General features: G+C 44.1%; 1 protein-coding gene across 6 annotated transcripts in view; it reads right to left on the reverse strand.

Moving 5' to 3' along the window:
- CDH18 (cadherin 18) overlaps positions 1-21,551 on the reverse strand; it is a 614,393-nt gene that overhangs the window by 123,401 nt on the left and 469,441 nt on the right. For all 6 annotated transcript variants that reach the window (XM_083623835.1, XM_083623834.1, XM_083623830.1 and 3 more), the window contains one exon: positions 10,483-10,777. In XM_083623835.1, the coding sequence (XP_083479961.1) occupies positions 10,483-10,777 (295 nt within the window). The remainder of the gene's footprint in view (positions 1-10,482; positions 10,778-21,551) is intronic.

Below are 21,551 nucleotides of genomic sequence, written 5' to 3' on the forward strand. Positions count from 1 at the left end.
AGAAAGCAGTTGGGTTAATTCCAGGAACTCACAAAATAAAAATAAAAATACTGAGTTCTCTTATATCATTCCCAGAAAACCTACTTATGAAAGAATTGCTTTGAGGAATCATCTCTCTTTAAGGTAGGCACAAATATTTTGAAGGCAGGGAGTTTAATTATTCATTCGAAACATAAAGCAAATGACTCCCATCACTATTTATTAACAGCTCCATCAGAGAGACAAGTAACAGCTCTGCCATGGAGGAAGACAGAAGAAAATCAATTAGACTAATTAGATAGGCAGCAAAGGGCTGAAAAATGAAGTCCAACAGGAAATTGTAAGTAAAGAACATTATTAAAAGTGACCTAAGTCTCAGCCTATTGGTGGCACTTTGTATTCCTCTGTTTCAGTCCTAAACTTAAGACTCCATATGAGATTTGGAAGATTTAACATTTTAGATTATAGTAGAGATGTCCCCTCACCCACCAAACACACAGTTTCTTCTCTATATGCTCCTTATGCTTTTGTATGTAGGAAGAGATGCTGGAGGAATCGTCGGCATCCATATTATGAGTCAAACTTGCCTGATCTACATCTCCTGGATTAATTCACAGCTCAAACAAGTTCCTGCTCAGCATCCACACTCCCTGATAAAGTTCTGCTAAATGGTCTGAGCAGACTACATTTTGTATCTTTGGTGTTTTTAAAACAGCAATAGCCGATTGGAGCTCTTAGGAAGTGGGCTGAAAAGTGGGCCTTAAATGACACTGAAAATAACGTTGCGACGAAATTGTGGCCAAAATAGAGAATATTTGAAACACTTGAAAATACTCCATCTTTATACTGTGCTACCTTTCAAAGCTGTTACAATATAGAAATGTTGCGCTTCAAGACCCCCCAAGCCACCCCCAGGAGAATAAAGATACAAGGACACAGAATTTAGGTTAATGTAAATGGGCAAAATGTAAGCCACAACTTTATTGGTTACAGAATGTGAGTGGTATTGGCTTAGGCATTGGCACCAACAGACTATATCTGATTCCTGCCCACCTTGCAGGATGTCTGGAAGGGTAAACTACCAGTAGGGGGAGCCCTGCTGATTCAGATTGACTCGACCCCCCTCCCGGGTTTCCCACTGGGGTTGTGGTATAGCCCTAGCCCCTCCCCAGGCTTCAGACAAAATCCACACCCCCAGATTCCTTTAGCGGAATACCCTTACGCATGGAGGGGCAGGTGATGGCTGTACCTCCTGAAATAGGAGCTTCTAGAGTCACACCACAGTTTAAATTGGCCCCTAGCCATGCCCCCACAGCACTCTGATTGGCCGCCTGGTGAAAGGCGTAGCCGGGCCACCCTCAGCGTGACACAGGATGCCACCCCACACCATGCTGAGGCAGGGGTGGGACCTACTGGCCCGAGCACAACCTGGTTCCACTCAGAAGCGGAACCAATTTTTTTGTACCCCTTTCATGATTCCTTTTGGACTTACTTATCAGACTTCATTGTGTTTATATGTGTGTCATTTTGTATTTGTGCTGTAAACAGTCCTGTGATCTTTGAATTAAGGGTGGTATATAAATTTAATTAAGAATAAGGATAAAGAATGGTGACAGCAGTCACAAAATTAAAAGACGCCTGCTTCTTGAGAGAAAGGCGATGACAAACCTAGACAGCATCTTAAAACGCAGAGATATCACCTTGCCAACAAAGGTCTGTATAGTTAAAGCCATAATTTTCCCAGTAGTGATGTATGGAAGTGAGAGCTGGACCATAAAGAAGGCTGATCGCCGAAGAATTGATGCTTTTGAATTATGGTGCTGGAGGAGACTCTTGAGAGTCCCATGGACTGCAAGAAGATCAAACCTATCCATTCTTAAGGAAATAAGCCCTGAGTGCTCACTGGAAGGACAGATTGTGAAGTTGAGGCTCCAATACTTTGGACACCTCATGAGAAGAGAAGACTCCCTGGAAAAGACCCTGATGTTGGGAAAGATGGAGGGCACAAGGAGAAGGGGACGACAGAGGACGAGATGTTTGGACAGTTTTCTCGAAGCCACGAACATGAGTTTGACCAAATTGCGGGAGAAAGTGGAAAACAGGAGGGCCCGGCATGCTCTGGTCCATGGGGTCACGAAGAGTCGGACATGACTAAACGACTAAACAACAACAACAAGGATAAAGAATAAGAATATATGGTAGAAAATGGCTGCCACTATAGACCAGTGGAAATGGTCTGAAACATTTTTTTTTTTTTTTTTTTTTGCGGGGAGGAGGTGACATTCATAAGGGGAACAGAATGGAAATAGACCAGTCCACCCAGCTCTATATGTACGCCACTAGAAGTTTTCAAATCTTGCACCCAGTTCTGTGAGCCTCATTCACAGGGTCATCATGGCAGCCTGTCAAAACAGAGTGCAACTACCCTCTGCTGTCTGAAAATACCTCTGCAAATAGCCAGGGAGTGGTACTGCAGCTACTAAATCAGCAGAAGGCCTCAGTAAGCATATGCAGCAATTCACCTTTGGGGTACTGCCCCTACTGGCTTTTCTGCCTAACTTTCTGCTTTGCTTAGGGGCTTAGCAGCTTACAGGCCTGCTGACACATCTACTGTGCGGATCATTTATCTGTCAAGATCATCATTCTGCCTTATTCTCCTTTTCCAGACCACCAGCTTTGGCATTCTGATCCCAAAGCTGTTTTCTATAAAAAGTCAACAGCAGCAGCTGCCGCAATAACATTGTTAGCGAGGACAATTGATAGGACAGCTGGCCAGACAACATAACTGCTAAGTATCTATTTTCCATAAGCTGTACTCATTTTTTAAAAACAAACAAAACAAAAGCAAAACTGATCTTCCATCAGACTGAAGAACATTAGAGATACAGGTGTCTGCAAGAAGTTTTAGGATGGAAGAGGACATGCAAACTGAAGCTTGATACAGGTAAGCTAGAAGTACTGTGGGTAGGGAAATCTGCTTACTTGGATGAAGGTATGCTTCCTGGGATATATGGGGCTGTATCAGGTTCACAATATGGGGAGTTCTCCAAAACTTCACTATAGATGAAAGCATCAGTTCCCAAGAATGCCTTGTATCAGTTGATTTTTTAGCACTGACTAGAGAGAGGAACTGACTGCTGTCACTCATGCCCTAGTTACAACCACTCACTCACTGGATCATCACCTTGTCATGGTGAGTGTCTTTGAAAATTTTTACACAACACTTGGAAAGACAGGTGAACTATTGACAATGTACTGGAAGAAACAAAGATCACCAGTGTCAAAGCAATGATCCTTCAACATCAACTTTGTAGGACTGGACATGTTGTGCAGATGCCTGATTATCGTCTTCCAAAGCAACTACTCTATTCCAAACTTAAAAATGGAAATGGTAATGCTGGTGGTCAACAAAAGAGGTTTAAAGACTCTCTCAAGGCAAATCTAAAAAAAAAACAAAAGTAGTATAAACACCGACAACTGGGAAACACTGGCCTGTGAACACTCCAATTGGAGAACAGCCTTTACCAAAGGTGTCATGAGCTTTGAAGATGCTTGAACTCATGGAGAAAGGGAAGAAAGCATGCTTGGCAAACCCTCACCGTGATCAACTCTCACCTGGAAACCTATGTCCCCACTCTGGAAGGACGTGTGGATCCAGAATTGGCCTCCACAGTCACTTACAGGCTCACTGTTAAAACCGTGTTTATGAAAGACAATCTTACTCAGCTACGAGTGATCACCAAAGCTAAGAGAGTTACAACCAGCACAAAATGGCTGCCAAAGGCAGCAACAAAAAGAGGTGATGGTACTCCATACTGGTGAGTAGCATCGTGAGAAAAGACCGACTATAATACTGTCTACATGTGGTTCCCTTTAAATACTGTTTGGTATAATCAACTGGTGCCAAATACAGCTATATGGTTGCTAACACCTCTTCTGCACTGGTAACTCTAGTTACCAGCATATTACAAGGCATAATTTAAAGTGCTGGGGGATATCATTAAAATCCTAAATGGTATGGAACCCGGTTACACCTATATGAACCTGCCTGGAGCTGCATATTGGAGAAATATGCCTTCCTTGAACGTCCATCATTAAGTTCATTCAGATTGGCAGGCACAAGAGACAAGGCCTTTTCACTAGCTGCCCATCACTGTAGAACTTTATCCCATGTGGAATGAATCCGAATCTTTCTTTGGTTGAATGCAAGTGGGCTTTATAGAGATAGCGGATCCAAGCTGCTTTTAATTGAATGAAGTTCAACTTTTATGATGTTGCAGGAGTAGATGGTTTTCAGGGGTGGCATTCCAGAGGTTGATAAGAGTAGAACATCAACCATGACCTCTGGGCTGTCGGAATCTGGAGGGCATGCAACATTAGGGCAGAGGCACAGGTTCCCCACTCACAGTTCAATTGTTTTATATCTTATGTTTCAAATTTTTGTTCTTTTCATTTTCTTTCAACCCAGGTTTGACCATGAAAAAAATGCAAGGAAAAAGGTGAGACAGGAAAGGGACACCAGTTCTTTAAGGCCAGGATGAAGTGGCAAGCTACCTTTGAAGGTGACCTGGAGCTACAATTAATCCAGAATGCGGCAGCTAGACTGGTTACTGGGAGTGGCTGCCGAGACCATATAACACCGGTCCTGAAAGACCTACATTGGCTCCCAGTACGTTTCCAAGCATAATTCAAAGTGTTGGTGCTGACCTTTAAAGCCCTAAATGGACTCGGCCCAGTATACCTGAAGGAGCATCTCCACCCCCATCATTCAGCCCAGACACTGAGGTCCAGCTCTGAGGGCCTTCTGGCAGTTCCCTCACTGCGAGAAGTGAGGTTACAGGGAACCAGGCAGAGGGCCTTCTCAGTAGTGGCGCCCACCCTGTGGAACGCCCTCCCATCAGATGTCAAGGAAATAAACAACTATCTGACTTTTAGAAGACATCTGAAGGCAGCTCTGTTTAGGGAAGTTTTTAATGTTTGATGTTTTATTGTGCCTTTAATATTCTGTTGGGAGCCACCTAGAGTGGCTGGGGAAACCTGGTCAGATGGGCGGGGTATAAATAATAAATTTATTATTCTTATTCTTATTATTCTTATTATTAGGCATTCATATCCTGGTGGGATGAGTATGATCTCTCCTGTTCGGTGTTCTTGCTGGAATAGCAGTTGGAGACACTTGTGAACCCAGATGATCAATGGGCCCATACTGTTGAGCTATTCAGTTTCCCTTGTAATGTCATCTCAGGACATTTCTCACCATAAGATCAGCAATGTAATTTTTGCTGAAATGCCAAAATGGACTTTAAATATATGAAGAATTCTAAGTCCTCAGTTTGGTATATTAAAAATAAATCCGGCCATAAAAGAGCTGCTTATCTCTGGGAATTAACCTCCCCCCACCCTCGGTTACATATGCATTTACTAAGCTTAGATTTCAAACTATGCCCACAGAATATCTGACTAGTAAATACTTTAATAAGCCAACAAATGACTGCCTTTGTGCCTGAGGATCAAGCCAGATTGAAGACACGAAGGCAGCACGCTCTATGTCCTCTATTGCCCTGTATACTGCTCACCAAGGGAGTAATTTCCCTCTTCCTTTCAGAATTTTCTAGAAGAGGAAACAAATAATTTCAAAATTAGATGGCTGCTGGGTGATCCATGCAAGTTTGTTACCTCTAGGTACAGGAATGAGGAATGCTACCTTCTTTGCAATATGGTTTGATTTTATTAGGTACGTGCAATTCATTGGATATGGCTTCCACCCATCAAGAATGCATGGAACACTGTGGAATGACACTTTCAAATTAATTACTTTATCAACAATTGTGAAAACATGGAGCTGAACAGAAGCTATGTCTTATTAGGGGCAAATCTGCACTCTGGAAACGGAGACTGGCAGGGAGATGTACCATTCGTTGTACTCATTATGTAGTCCTGTTTAAATTTGAATTCAATAAAATATGTTTATTTTTTTTAAAAAAGAATACAGAAAGAAAGTACTCCTAGTCATGATGGCTATTTTCTACATCCATTTCCAGAGGCAATATGCATCTTAATACCCGGTGCTAGGAATCACACGTGGACAGAGTGTTGTTGTGCTCACTGCCTTCGTCCTTCACACAGGCATTTGATTGGCCACTTTGAGAACAGAATGCTGGGCAAGATGGACCACTGCTGTAATCCAGAAGGCTTTTCACATGTTCTTATGTTGTCTGTGAGTCCTGGAAGACCTGCCCCCTGCCTTGCAGGCCTTTCCCCACTTAGTCTACCTAGGACCCTACCAGCCTGCAGACTGTCTTGCCAGAGTGGTGCATGCTCTAGTTATCTCCCGCCTGGACTACTGCAATGCGCTCTACATGGGGCTACCTTTGAAGGTGACCCGAAAACTGCAATTAATCCAGAATGCAGCAGCTAGACTGGTGACTGGGAGTGGCTGTCAGGACCACATAACACCGGTCCTGAGAGATCTGCATTGGCTCCCAGTACGTTTCTGAGCACAATTCAAAGTGTTGGTGCTGACCTTTAAAGCCTTAAATGGCCTCCGTCCAGTATACCTGAAGGAGTGTCTCCAACCCCATCGTTCAGCCCAGACACTGAGGTCCAGCACCGAGGGCTTTCTGGCGGTTCCCTCATTGACAGAAGTGAGGTTACAGGGAACCAGACAGAGGGCCTTCTCGGTAGTGGCGCCCGCCCTGTGGAACGCCCTCCCATCAGATGTCAAGGAAATAAGCAGTTATCCTATCTTTAAAAGAAATCTGAAAGCAGCCCTGTTTAGGGAAGTTTTTAATATTTAATGCTGTATTGTTTTTAACACTCGATTGGGAGTCGCCCAGAGTGGCTGGGGAGGCTCAGCTAGATGGGCGGGGTATAAATAATAAATTATTATTATTATCATTAGCCTGGAGGACAGGGCCCTGACTGACTTCAGCTACAAAAGCTGAGTCTGTCGAAGAGGCCAGAGGCCATCTTGCCTGTGTCTTAGTGCAGACGCAGGTCATTGAGCCTGAGCTTCCACAGCTGCCGCCTGCCTTGAACCAGCTTTGCCAGGGTTGGCAGCAACAGCAGCAGATGTGTCTGATGCTTAAGATTTTATTTCCTTGCCAATTGTGCTGTTTTAAACATGCCTTTTATATTTGACTCCCTTTAGCAATGTTTTATTTTGAAACCTTTAAGTTTTGGGTTAGTCATGTTGCTTTGAATGTATACTTTATAGTGGACTTTCTTCAGTAAAGTTCTATTTGATATTTTAATGTGTTGTAAACAGCTTTGATATTTTTTCTTAAAAATATGAAGTGGCATAGAAAGGAAATTATTATTAATAATAATATTTAATAATAATAATGTTGCTTCTCTTCTGTGCCTCGAGAACCTCTTCTGTTTGGCTACTGATAATCCAAGTGTTTTCTGTATGGCTCTGGGTGGTCACAGGCAACCATTTGAACATACATTTTATTACATCTGCTCCGATGTGTGGCAAATACATCGGTACCTTGGTTTTTGAACATCTCGGAAGTTGAACGTTTTGGTTTTCGAATGCCGAAAACCTGGAAGTAAATGCTTCCATTTTTGAATGCAACCCGGAAGTCGAATAGCTTCCGCTGAATTTCCCTCCCCTATTTTATCCATTAAATTTGCAGACTGCCCTTTGCGCCTTGGTTTTTGAATGTTTCAGAACTCGAACGGTCTTCCAGAATGGATTACACTCAAAAACCGAGGTTCCACTGTTCTTCTTATCACTTGATGCAAAAACAAAGAATAACAAACCAAGCCACCCCAGGATAAAATAAAAAATAAAATCTCAAACATCTGCATAGCGGATATCTTCATCTGCACTCGCTGCACAGCTTGATAAAGCTAACTTGGTTCATCTACACAACAGGACACCTGCAAACTAATTGGGCCATTGTACACACCTTATGGGGAAGTGAACAAGCACAGCAATTTCCTTGCTCATAGCAGGTTTTATCTTTTATGACATTACCATACCATTCACATTTCTCTTTCCTCCCTAGCCGGCATAAACAAATGTTGATGTTGTCTGCCACAACTGATGCATTAGCATGAACAATCATCATCGTTACCATCATTGTCATTCAGAGTGATGACAAACCATCAAGGTGTGTGTAGGCATCTCTCTCACATGCATATAATCAAAACGCTTATGAGAGGCCAGCAATTCAATTCACTCTGATAGTCTCCCAAGGAGCTCTTACAGCTACATTTAAAGCTAACCAACCTTGGCCAAACAGCCCCTTGCTACTAAAACAGATAGAAAGAAGTAATGAGCCAATCAGGTACATTGCATAAGTGCCCTTGGGAGGTTTGTGGGCTTCTAATTGTTCTCTATGAAGGGCCACCCTCATCACCTCTTTCACCACCAGGAAAGCATGAAAACCTGAGAGCAGGCAGGATTAAATTCCAGAACTGCTTTCTTCAGGAAGACCAGCAACGTCACTTCCCTCCCTGTTGCTACTCACTACTATGCAGCAAGCAGAAAATACTGATTTGGTTAGTCTAGCTCTCTTTTGTCTACTGACAGCTATGCTCTAAGGCAGGGGTCAGCAAACTAAGGCCCAGGCGCCAGATGCGGCCTCCAGGCTCGTAAATCCAGCCCACGGACCCTGCCACCTGCTCCGTCTGTCCCCGCGAGTTGCGGACGCCGCCACTTGGGGACAGACTTCCACAATGCTGGCACGGCTTCTGGGCAGGTGGTGATGCTGGCGCAGCTTCAGATTGGCTGCAGGAAGTTCCTGGGGCCAATCTGAAGCCTCATACCCACAGCTGAGGTAAACCCAGTGCGGCCATCGATGGTGAGGCTGGCGGGCTGGAGAGCGATGGGTCTGGGCCATGCCGTGGGCATCGTGACGGGTGCATTGCAGGGCTTCAGCCGGAGCTTAGCATGGGTGTTAGCCTGGTGCCCGGCTCGGCACTGCTGCTGGTGGCATGCTCAACGGCTGCTCTGGAGCAGCTGGAGGGTGAGTTGTGTGCCGCCTGCCTAGTGCTCGGTGTACGTGGCCTGCCCACCAACCTGGCCTCAGACGATGGGCCACAGCGCCTGGTGCATGCCACCTGGGAGCTCCGTGGGGACGGGCCAATAGAGCGGCTGCTGCTCACCAACCACGGCGGTGAGCGGGTGGTGCTGAGACACACTCCTGAGCATGTGCAGAGTGCATTCCTCCTCCAGGTCTGGAGGCAGCTGCGGGACCGGCTTGCAGGGTATTTATATTTTTCAAAATATAGTCCAGCCCCCCACAGGGTCTGAGGGACAGTGGAGCGGCCCCCTGATGAAAAAGTTTGCTGACCCCTGCTCTAAGGTGTGACTGGTTCCCCCCTGTTCTGCTACCTACGGCCCTTTTAAGTAGAGATGCCAGGGATAGAGGGGCATTAAGCGGAGGGGAGAAGGCGAGAGCATGATATTTCCCCCCACATCAGCATGGAGATGTAGTGGTGACAACAGCTTCTCATATTCTGCCCGCTCTGTAGTTGCAACGAAACATGGGATCCTTGCCAGTAAAGGAATATAATCAATAAACACACAAAATGTAACCGGCTGTACTTTTGAATAAATAAGGTATACTATTCATTGTATTAATTTGTAGATTTCAACAGAAGTCTCATAAAGTTCAATGAAAAAAGCAGAAGACCCAGTGGATCAGTTCATTCTCTAGTCAGTTCATGCATAAGGTCCATACATGTATAATGTATAATGCAAATAAATACAATATCATAATCTCACACATTTTTACAGCAAAATTAATGTAAAAAACCATAAACAACTGCACATACCATATGTAATATTACAGGATATAATCCTGCTTTGTAACGGTTGCTGCTTACTGCAACCACTACTATGTTATAAGATCCACTATCCTGTAATATTACATATGGCATGTGCATTACCTAGAGCCTATTCTACTGATGAAGCCTAGGATGGCGAAACAAGGCTAATATTCCGGAAATCCTTGTCTGAGACTCTGTGAAAGGATTCTGTGGAACTGTAACAACTCTTCATGTGGATTATTGGACTCTTTGAACAGACAGGTGGAATAGATACTTATACATGTATGGACCTTATGCATGAACTGACTAGAGAATGAACTGGTCCACTGGGTCTTCTGCTTTTTTCGTTGAACTTTATGAGACTTCTGTTGAAATCTACAAATTGATACAATGAATAGCGTACCTTATTTATTCAAAAGTACAGCCGGTTACGTCTTGTGTGTTTATTGAGTATGTTCCACGTAACCATAGGTTTGTTGTTGTTGTTTTAGTAAAGGAATATAAGGCAATCCTAAAGGAGCCAACAAGCTTCTAAGAAGATGATGGGTAATATGTAGTAGCCTTCCAAATGACCCTGATGTCACAAACAGCGCAAAGGAACTAATGCACACCATTGCAAGCATATCTCAAAAAAAGCAAGCAAAACCACCTGCTAAATGACAGGAGAAAGCCCACAGATTCAAGCGCACAGTAACACAAATCCCCATTTATTCTCCTTACCCATATCAGACATCTCTGGCACGGTAACGATGTAAGGTCCATCTGTAAATTTTGGTGCGTTGTCATTGATGTCTTGTACTTTAATGATAAACTCCGATTCAGGTTCAAGTGGCTTGTTTGTCCGTCTGTCGATGGCTTGCGCATGCAGCACATAGTGGGTCTTCTTTTCTCGGTCTAGGCTTTTGGTTGAATGGATGTCTCCCGTCGTGTCGTCAATAATAAAGATAGTCCCAGCCCCTTCACCTGTAAGGATGTATTTGACTGATCCATCACCTTTGTCAGAATTGGAATGCAGCTGAAAAAGAAAAGGGAAAAAAGGAAAGGAAAATATGCAATACATGTAATATAATACTACATTATTGTACAGGCTTGTTTGGTTGGTGAGGGAAAGCAATTGTGTCATCAGCACTGCTCAAGGGTAGGAACTGTCCAATTTTTGCTAGGATGGGCCTCCTGAACTGAAAGCAACCCCCATTAATTTGTCAGACCATCAGGCAAGTTCCCTGGCAGGGCTAAGTTTTGTCCTTAGGTTAGGCTAAAAAAAGGAGGTAAGCAAAGTAGCTAGATCACATAGCCTGTATAGACATACATACATCTTTCAAACATACAGTACATCTTTCAAGAGATGTATGAAAGAGAGGAGCTCTTTAGAAGCAGGGAATTGTCTCAATGACTCCAAGCACAGATGAGCATTATTAGTGTGAGATTACAAGTCCCTTCCCTACCAACAGACTCCATATTGTATTGAAACTGTATGAGTGATGGATAAGCACGGTGGCTTTGAGCTCAGCTCAGCTGAGATACAAACTATGAAGTGCCAGAGAACAGCATGTACATGTCTCTCCACACCTCTCTAAGGATACAATGTTCAGACATGGAGTTGTATAGAAAAGGAGGTGCTTGGCAATATAAGATCACAGAAACAGGGCGGTTGAAGTGGAAGATCCTGGAAAACGACACAGTTGGCAGGATAATATCTTGAAGAGCAGAATGCCACACCAAAACCTTCTATTGTGGGTCCCACTTGTTGGTCACTAACAGTGATATAGTTCAGTACAGTGGTACCTCTGGTTACGTACTTAATTCGTTCCGGAGGTCTGTTCTTAACCTGAAACTGTTCTTAACCTGAAGCACCACTTTAGCTAATGGGGCCTCCTGCTGCCGCCGCGCCATCAGGAGCAAGATTTCTGTTCTTATCCTGAAGCAAAGTTCTTAACCTGAAGCACTATTTCTGGGTTAGCAGAGTGTGTAACCTGAAGCGTATGTAACCCGAGGTACCACTGTAATACTAACGAGAAATTGTCAGAAGCAGATGTCTCTGTTTAAAGTCAACTCTTTCTGTAATCCTGAGTGCTAAAATGACCCATGGATTTATTCTAGACCAGTGTTTCCCAAACTTTGGTCTCCAGCTGTTTTTGAACAACAATTTCCATTCCTGAGCATTGGTCCTGCTCTAGGGAAGACGGGAGTTGTAGTTCAAAAACAGCTGGAGACCCAAGTTTCGGAAACCCTGATATAGATTATGAAACTTTGTTGTTGTTAAAAATTCTGTCCATGTAATAGAAGATCCCACACTTTGACATTACTTCTATCTTCTGGATTTTAAATGCTATGCCCCTCATTTTCCATGTCCATAGTCTTTTCCAGCAGCACAAAATTATGTGGGGAGGGGTCAGTGGTGCACCCTGGTTGGCCCTTTCAACATGTGGACCTCGTTCATATGTGATATTAGACACTTTCTGACACATGGGGATAGGCTAGAAAGACACAAGAAGAAGTAGGCAAAAGAAAGACTTTAGTACATTTAAGATAAATCCTGGTGGTCTGCTTAACGTCCATTTTGTGCCATTTTTCCTGCCAAGAGTTTTCCCAGATAAGAACAAAATGTTGGCCGTATTAAGTCCTCAGTTCTCTGCGGGGGCTAAAGGGATCTCTGCCATTCCGGAGAAAGGTGAATGGTGTCAATTTTGTGTGATGTTTTAACTCAAAGCCTAAGGTGTGAAATCTGTCAGAGTAATAAAATCTTTGCTACATTCCATGGCTGCAAATGCCCAAGTATGCTAAAATTGCCCGGGTAGCTGCTAATGGAAAACCTAAATAGGGGAGAGGAAGAGAGAAAAAGAGCAAACACCAGGCCTTAGGTTTGTAGATTCTGAGAACTTTTTGTCTTTGAATGTACTTTTTACACTCCAGTTGTAAAACAGCCGCTGAAAAAACGTGTCTGAGCTACCTCTGTTCCTCCTTTCTCCTGATAAACTTTTCTTCAGTAAAATATACCAATTTTTGTTCTTGAATTTCTGAAGACAGTATCCAAACTCTGAAGCAGTAAGAGATTCTGTATGACTTTTTTTTATATAACAAAATGATCATCTCAAGTGCTTCTCTGCATCCAAGGGTTAGCATTTTATCTTTCAATGGTGGTAAAATAGAAGAAAGATAATGTCAACAAAGGTGTTGCTATTATCAAGTTTTCACATTTTTTACCCTTTCTGCTATTTTCGTTGGGACCCAGTGGTGCTCCCACGAGCCTGCTGCTAATGTTCTGAAGCAAAAAGGAAGGATGGTTTGAAAGCTTTCTCTCTCTTTTTGACCTCAATGAATTCATTTTAACAGCTTTGCCCTCACAAAAGAACAATGGACAGCCAGTCAACCCATTTTCTGGTATACTTTGAAAGGGTTCTGGTGAGGGGGCACATCAAAGCAGTTTCTGACCATTTTTTTTTTTTTTTTTTTTTGCTTTAAGGGTACTCACAAGCATGACTCTGTTGCTTCACTGTCTCTTTACCCATCCAACCCAAGTTACAGAATAGGGTTCTGATTTATAACCACTTTGCCATCCCCAGAACCACCAAGGGCTTTCAGGCTACCAGGAAAATGCATCAGCTGATCCTAGAACAGGCAGAGGTTCACTCAGTTTCCTAAGTGGTGGAGCCTTGGGCTTGAATTTAGGGGAGCCAGTGGACAAGCTGTTCTTCGGTTAGCTATCCGACCATCCCTTTATGCTATGCTCACCACTATCACTCGCCAGTCCCACATCAGGTAAGTAGGAAGAAGACTACCCTTGGAAGAATCATTTTGCTTCTCTTATATTTCTCTGGACCATTCATTCCTCCAGTCACTTTTCCCTCTCCTCCATTTCTCTCTGATAAATCCTTTGTTCTTTCTGTGTTCCCAAGAAGCACCAGTTAGCTCATTCGGTTAGAGCAGGCTTCCTCAAACTCGGCTCTCCAGATGTTTTGAGACTACAGTTCCCATCATCCCTGACCACTGGTCCTGCTAGCTAGGGATCATGGGAGTTGTAGGCCAAAAACATCTGGAGGGCCGAGTTTGAGGAAACCTGGGTTAGAGCATGGTGCACATCAAAGTTGCAGGTTTGATCCAGGACCTTTCATTTCACCCCACTTATGGACTCCAGATCCCTCTGAGTTTCCTATTGTGGAAGTCATTTGGTGTGATGTTCCCTCTGTCAGGGCTCTCTGTTCACTCCAGATAGCACCCACCACCTTCTCCTCCTTTGCTTATTCTCACCCCTCACATTATGGAAGCTATGGTTTCAATTCTAGCCTCATTGCCTTTCAGCCCTGCCTCCACAGCTGTGACTGCTGCCACTTCAGCTGTGGAGCAGTGCTCTACTCACGCTAGGAAGGTAGTCCTCCACCCAACTGAAGCTGGCTGTGACAGCAGAGCTGGTTTCTGGGCTACTCCACTCCCACAGCAGCATGCCATATGGTTGAGGATTCAGTGTGCATGTGCTGGTGCTGCAAGTTTTCAAACAGACCACCACCATCATCACTACCATTTGACAGGTGAACAATGGGCTGTGAGATGTTTAAGAGCAAAGCCACCCAAGCAAGCAGATGTGTTATGGATATGGTCTGAGAAGGCCCATGCAGACTTCAATATATGCTACACCAGTTCTAGGGACGTGGGTGGCGCTGTGCTCTAAACCACTAAGCCTTCTCGACTTGCCAATCAGATGGTCGGCAGTGCAAATCCCCACGGTGGGGTGAGTTCCCATTGCTCTGTCCCAGCTCCTGCTAACCTAGCACTTCGAAAGCACACCAGTGCAAGTAGATAAATAGGTACCACTCTGGCGGGAAGGTAAATGGTGTTTCCATGCGCTCTGGTTTCCATCACAGTGTTCCGTTGTGCCAGAAGCAGTTTAGTCATGCTGGCCACATGACCCGGAAAGCTGTCTGTGGACAAACGCTGGCTCCCTCAGCCTGAAAGTGAGATGAGTGCCCCAACCCCATAGTCACATTTGTCTGGATTTAACCATCCAGGGGTCCTTTACCTTTACCTTTTCTTTTACACCATTTCTGGAGTTACACTGGAATATGCTCCACCCTCATCTATGGTAGGGGCCCACTGATTGACACACTATTCCCTTGGTTATCCTTAATTTTTCTAACAATTGCATCAGGGAGAATGTAGAGCCACACTCAGTGGCCTCCACTTTGCTACTATCCACAGATTGACATGGGAGGGAGAAGTCAAGAGCCTGCCATTTGTCTGTAGAATACTCAAGTCATTTGGACTCCAGCACGGTCCGAGTTCCAAGTTGCATGGGGAGCCTAAGTGTATACCAGCGGGCTCCCTGGGTTATTTTTCCATACACAGTGGATGGGGGCAGCAAGATTACAATGGTGTGACAGTCAGGCACAGCCTCACTCTTCCCCTCACATGATGCTAATCACATGAGCCAATACTGTCGGAATAAATAATAGTCACGTCCTTAAAAGTAATTGTATATACATCAACATCCAAACTGCATTTTCTTTTCTTTCTCAGAAAGTTAATAATGGAGGGTATGACCCATAAAATGGGTCTCATTTGTAAAAGGTAAAGGTAAAGGGACGCCTGACCATTAGGTCCAGTTGTGACCGACTCTGGGGTTGTGGCACTCATCTCGCTTTATTGGCCGAGGGAGCCGGCGTACAGCTTCCGGGTCATGTGGCCAGCATGACTAAGCTGCTTCTGGCAAAACAGAGCAGCGCACGGAAACACCGTTTACCTTCCCACCAGAGCGGTACCTATTTATCTACTTGCACTTTGCCGTGCTTTCAAACTGCTAGGTTGGCAGGAGCAGGGACTGAGCAACAAGAGCTCACCCCATCGTGGGGATTCGTACCGCCAACCTTCTGATCGGCAAGTCCTAGGCTCTCTGGTTTAACCCATAGTGCCACCCGTGTCCCGCACCAATTACATAACACCAATTATTTTTGCTAGTGCTTACATTTTTATGTAACCATTTCCATCCAGGAGGGGGTACTGGTTTACACTATTTATCAAGAATATCTTTTTGTAAGCTATGTGGTCCTCACCAACCGTGTCCAAAACTGAAGAGATTTTAGAAGAAACTTATGCTATGGCATCGGAGATGAAGTGGGCTGTTGCCTGTTCAAAAAAAACAAAAAAACAAAAAAAAAACCACACCAGAATTCTAGGAGGCAGGCCAACCTCCCAGGGCACATCCAGAGCATGATTCTGGTGACTATAAATCATTTTTCATTAAATGACCTGAATCAGAATCCAAGCATTAAATAAAGGCTGCAACCCTATGCACAATTACTTAGGAGGAAGCCCTACTGAACTCAGTGGGACTTACTTCTGAATAAACATTCTCAGCACTGTAGTGTATAAGAATGAAACAGAATATTTTAGTTAGTCACCAATTAAATTACACAAATGCTTTTCTAGAACACACATACTTTTGGGACATATACACCAATAGTCTGCCTTTGTCCTTATTTGTCTGAAAATTTACCTGATCTAAAATAGCAAGAAACTGGAAAATAATAGCTTCGAAGAAAACAAAATCTGAGGTGTCCCCTTTTATCAACTCAGAGAGCTTCAGTTTTTGACATATCTAATAACAGTTTGACTTCAGAATGATTTATGATGGCTCTTCAGTCTTTAACTGCCCCTTTTCTTTAGCGCATGACTAACCTGGACAGGAGAAACAAAGCCAAGTGCTCTTTGTATTTTGCAGAATGTTCCTGGGTTTTTCTTCTTCTTCCTTGGGTCCAATTAGTTTCTCCCCTCCATTGCTGGGGGAATTCATGAAATGCAATGGCTCTTAATATAATGAAACATAGTGAGGCTTTTATAGCTGAAACTATTGTTTGTTTACATCCAGCACAAACTCCTTATGAGGAATATCTCCAAAATAAAGCAGGAACCTGAGCCAGGAGGGAGTGATGCGAAGCACAGAGATGTTTTCAGGACGGTGGGGAAATTGTTTGGTTTTTAATCATGGCCTAATCAGGTTTGAAATCCTTGTGGCAAATCCACTCAAAATTCAGAGAGGGCCAGAGAATACTGGGCAGAGCAATCCAAACCCCCAACCTGCCATGATGGATTTGGATCTGTTCCTTTGCCCAGTCTTGTTTTCATCTGGTGACATCTGTCAGCAGGGAGGCCACCCAGAGAAGAGAACTCCAATGCACCCATCCAGATGGTGTGGAGCCCCTCAAGGTTAGGAAGAATGTGGAACTGGACCAGCACAGGACATTACCTCTGAATTTGGAGAGACCATAGAGTTACCAGCTCCCTAAAGCTGCCTCCCCTAACCTGGTGCTTTCCAGGTGTTTTGGACTATAGTTCCCATCAGCCCCAGCCAGTCAGGGGTGATCAGAGTTGTAGTCTGAAACATCTGACAAGGAAAGCTGTCCTCAGGTATTAGCAGATAACCTGATTACTATGCACTCGGCTACAACATTTAAAAGCCAAGCATTTAAATTTGTAGATGATGAGCTTTATTTCCATTCCTAAATTCGCACATTAAAGATGAGAGCACTCACTCTGCTGGAATATATGAATTAATAGCCACAACAAGAAAGAAAACATTTCGCACCACCCCCAGTTGCCGTGCTTCTGTCATTACGTCCTGAAGCTAATTTCTAATTTCCTCAGAATCCAGCCGGAACAAAGAGACACGGCTAAAGTGCAAGTAGTAATGCCGCCATTCAATTCCGCAGGGCTTTAGATATTAATGTAAACAGGTTAATCTGGCTAAAGCCAGATTAGTTTTGCAAGACTAAGTTGCATCTGAGGCAATTAAATCCCATAGACTGCATTGTGACTAATGCGCGTGCCGATGTCCCTGTGGAAAGGAGCTAGCACATAATGCTAAGAGCAGGAAAGCTGACCTGGAAATGGCTTGGGAAATGAACGAGAACCAATATATAAAATAAACAGGATAGAAAGGGGGAGAAACTCTCAGGCAATTACTGTATGGCCTTGGGAGAGAAGGGAAACAGCGAGCTGATTTAACTCTGGTCTGCAAGCAAAATGCAGCCTAGCAATCATATAAGAGGGTCCATAAGCAGATCTGCACAACATGTGAATAACCAAACTAAAAACGGCCTCCCCGCAGCTCTATAAACCTCCTGTTCTGATAATCTACCTGGGACCATAACCAGGGGGTTGGAGGAAGGATCATATGAAACTGTGTTATGCAAAGTCATTTTAGTTCAGTATTTCCTGGGCTGGGCTGGTATGCATGTCACGGTAAGCCATGATTAATGGCTTTCCATAAATGAGCAGAATGCTCTGGCTTTGCTCCCCCTCCCCTAGTGACATACTGTCCAACATTTATCCAATGAAAATATAGATGTCCTATTCCACAACAACAACAACAACAAATCTATTATTTTTACCCCACCCTTCTGACTGGGTTGCCCCAGTCACTCTGGGTGGCTTCCAACAGATATAAAAACATAATAAAACATCAAACATTTTAAAACTTCCTTATATGGGTCTGCCTTCAGATGTCTTCTAAAGCTTGCATAGTTACTTATCTCCTTGGCTTGGTGGGGTCACATAACTCCATACACTCCAACATTTCTGTAATGAAAATAGGAATGTCCTAAGGAAAAGCAAGAAATTCTGGGGTCAAATCAGAAACTGGGGCAGCTTCTGTAAATCTGGGACTGTCCCACGAAAACAGGGACACTTGGAACATCTGTAGTGAGTGTAAGAAGCCATAGGCTACAGTAGATAAATAGTTGGTAGAGGTGGCGCTGTGGTCTAAACCACTGAGCCTAGAGCTTGCCGATCGGAAGGTCAGCGGTTTGACTCCCCGTGACAGGGTGAGCTCCCATTGCTCGGTCCCAGCTCCTGCCAACCTAGCAGTTCGAAAGCATGTCAAAGTGCAAGTTGATAAATAGGTACCGCTCCGGCGGGAAGGTAAACAGTGTTTCCGTGTGCTGCTCTGGTTTTGCCAGAAGCAGCTTAGTCATGCTGGCCACATGACCTGGAAAAACTGTCTGTGGACAAACGTCGGCTCCCTCGACCAGTAAAGCGAGATGAGCGCCGCTACCCCAGAGTCGTTCGCGACTGGACTTAACTGTCAGGGGTCCTTTACCTTTTTAGAGCTAGGTAGGTCAACTAGATGACAGTAAGTCACAAGCTGCTTGGGCCTGATTACCTATTTCATTTAGTGATCGGCAGAGTTTCAATGTCCCTAATTTTTCCTTTCTTCTTTTGTTCCACTATTTTGGATTCTGATCATCCTTTCATCTCCTTTTAAAGCAGGGAAAAGGAAAAAAGAACAGGGGGCACAGAATCATTCTGTTCAAGGCAAAATCATAGCATCCCTCAAGTCACCTGCTTCTGCCACTGTATTAATCATCCTGCAGGAAGGTTATTCAGGGGTCTATCTCAAAACCCGCACAACTCCTCAAGCCCAGCTCACCCAAGGAGCAGAAATCCCAAGGTTACTGCAGGTCTTTGATCTCCTGCCATATGGCAGCCCTTAATGTGGGCTTATGCTCCACAAAAGACAGGATTAGCTTTAGAGAATGAGGATTCAGACAGGCACATTCAGGCCAGCTTCAATCCTTGCCTATGTAACATGACTCCTGGCAAGTGCCTGCGTCAACATCCTAGAGACACCGGTATAAAGGAAAAGGAGGCAATATAGACTAATGCTTGAAATTGCAAGGATATGCTCCCATTTTGCTACTCGCCACATGAATGTAATCAAGCCAGTTATGTGAACTATTTATGTACAGTAGACATAGCATGTAATTTTATAAAAATGCTAATGCACTGAAACAGCAGCAGAAAGCCATGAGAGGCACACTACTAAGCAAGATAAATAATACATAATATACACAATGGAAATCCAGCTTGGTAGCGCTAAGAAACTTAGATAAAACCCCTCAGGTTTTGGTTCAGTTCTCTTCTTCAGTGGCTTGCAAATGGTGGTCCTTGTAATGTATATGCAGATCTGGAACTGCACTGCTGCCTTAGAAACTCTGGTTTCTTTTTCCTTTGCAAGTTGGGCAAAGTCATGGACTCCCAGTTATGCACAGGAGGGGGGGGGAAACCCTCCTCACTCCTAGTCCATTTGTCTTTGTCTTGCTCCCCCCCTTTACCTGCACCTAGGGAACAATCCTATACACAAGATAGAATCTGTCTTAAAACAAGCCAATGGAAGTTAAAGTGATGCCAAGTTACACCAGAGCCAAACTTGGTTCAACAGTGGGAATACTTCTGGCTGAGATGGCCTAAGTGTGTTAGATGCAGAACAGGCCTCTAAAACTGAATTACACCACCATTCTTGCTAGTTTAACTTATGCCAGGTTGATAGGTCATGTGACTGAGTTGAACAGAGTTAGGGACCAGCCTCAGGGCCCCACCATACCACACCCATTTCTCAGGGCTTATACCAGTTTAGAATCCAACCAGCCTTGTCTCAGTTGGCTGGATCCGGGCTGAGCCAGGATGAGGGGGGCAAACTGGCTGGTGTATTTCTGGCTGAGTCGAGGAACCTTGTGGCTGAGCCAAAGATCTGTTGAAGCCTAACCCTCTAATGCTGGTGGATCTCATTAGAGGATTGCTCCCTTAATGTATGAAAGAGCTTTCCCTCCTTTAAACTAGGTTTCCCTGCCTTTGACAATCAGTGTAATTCAAACACCTGATTTCCCCATTTTTTAAAATGAATCTTAGGATGAGAATGGAATGTCTTAGGATTCCGGTAATAAAGCCACATGGCAAAATTATTCATGGGGTCCTGCTAATAAAAATGCAAGTAGCATGAGCATGAATGAATGACCAGGTGGCTAATGTTCAGGTGATTGGGAGACTGGGTGTTAGCACACTGAACTTGAATATTAAACATAATACAGTAGTTTACTATACTTTGACAGGAGTAGGGGAATGGATCCAGCAGGTGGGCTAGCTCCTGATCTCCTCCAGCCCCCATGAGCCATTATGATAAGTGTCACCATGACATCACCTGCAGCAAATTACTTTGCCTGCACAGCATAAAATCAAATTGGGGGAGGGAGGGCTCAAAGGTTTCTAGTTTCTGCTGGACAGTTGAATGGTAGCATCTACAATCCTGTTTGCTTTCTGTAGGTGGTGTGAAATCAAATCATGTGGGCAAGGCTTTGGTGTTGGCAGATGTTGGCAGTGATATCTGCCAACCATAGCTGACAGGTGACACCTGCAAGCCACCCTTTCAAGCAGAAGCCACATTTTTACCTGCCTCAATCCTGCTGTCATATATGCAACATTAGGTATAGGGCAGGCAGGCACGGCTTGGGAAAAATGCTATTGGGACCAAATTAAAACCCCCGCCAGGCTGAATTAGACCCATGGTTCAGAGGCTCTCCATCACTGCTCTCTGATCTGGGACCATGTTCAAAGGATAGGCCTCCCTCACAAATTTAACAGCACTTTAAAGCAACATGACAAATGTGGAAGCAGAATGCAATGGTCAATGATTTTATTGACTGACTCATAAGTGAGCAATGGTATTTTATTTCCCAATGTTCCTTTAAGACATCCTATGGACCAATCTAGTCCTATGCCCTAGAACCAAACTTCATGAAAGCTCTTCCATGTTGCTTAATTGGAGGAAATTCCAGCAATGGCGGCCTTTCTCCATAACTGCATAGGTGACATTTACCCTCATAGGTTGGCAGTTTGGCAGTCCAGAGCTGGGGAGCAACTGGATGATATTTTGACCCCATAAGAATACATTTATAACTAATCCCAAACACTAACACTTGAAGCCACTCCCCCTGCACCTCAGAAGTGTTTGCTTTTTTCTATAG

The sequence above is a fragment of the Podarcis filfolensis genome (genome assembly GCF_964270895.1).
Source record: "Podarcis filfolensis genome assembly, chromosome: 7".
NCBI lineage: Eukaryota > Metazoa > Chordata > Lepidosauria > Squamata > Lacertidae > Podarcis > Podarcis filfolensis.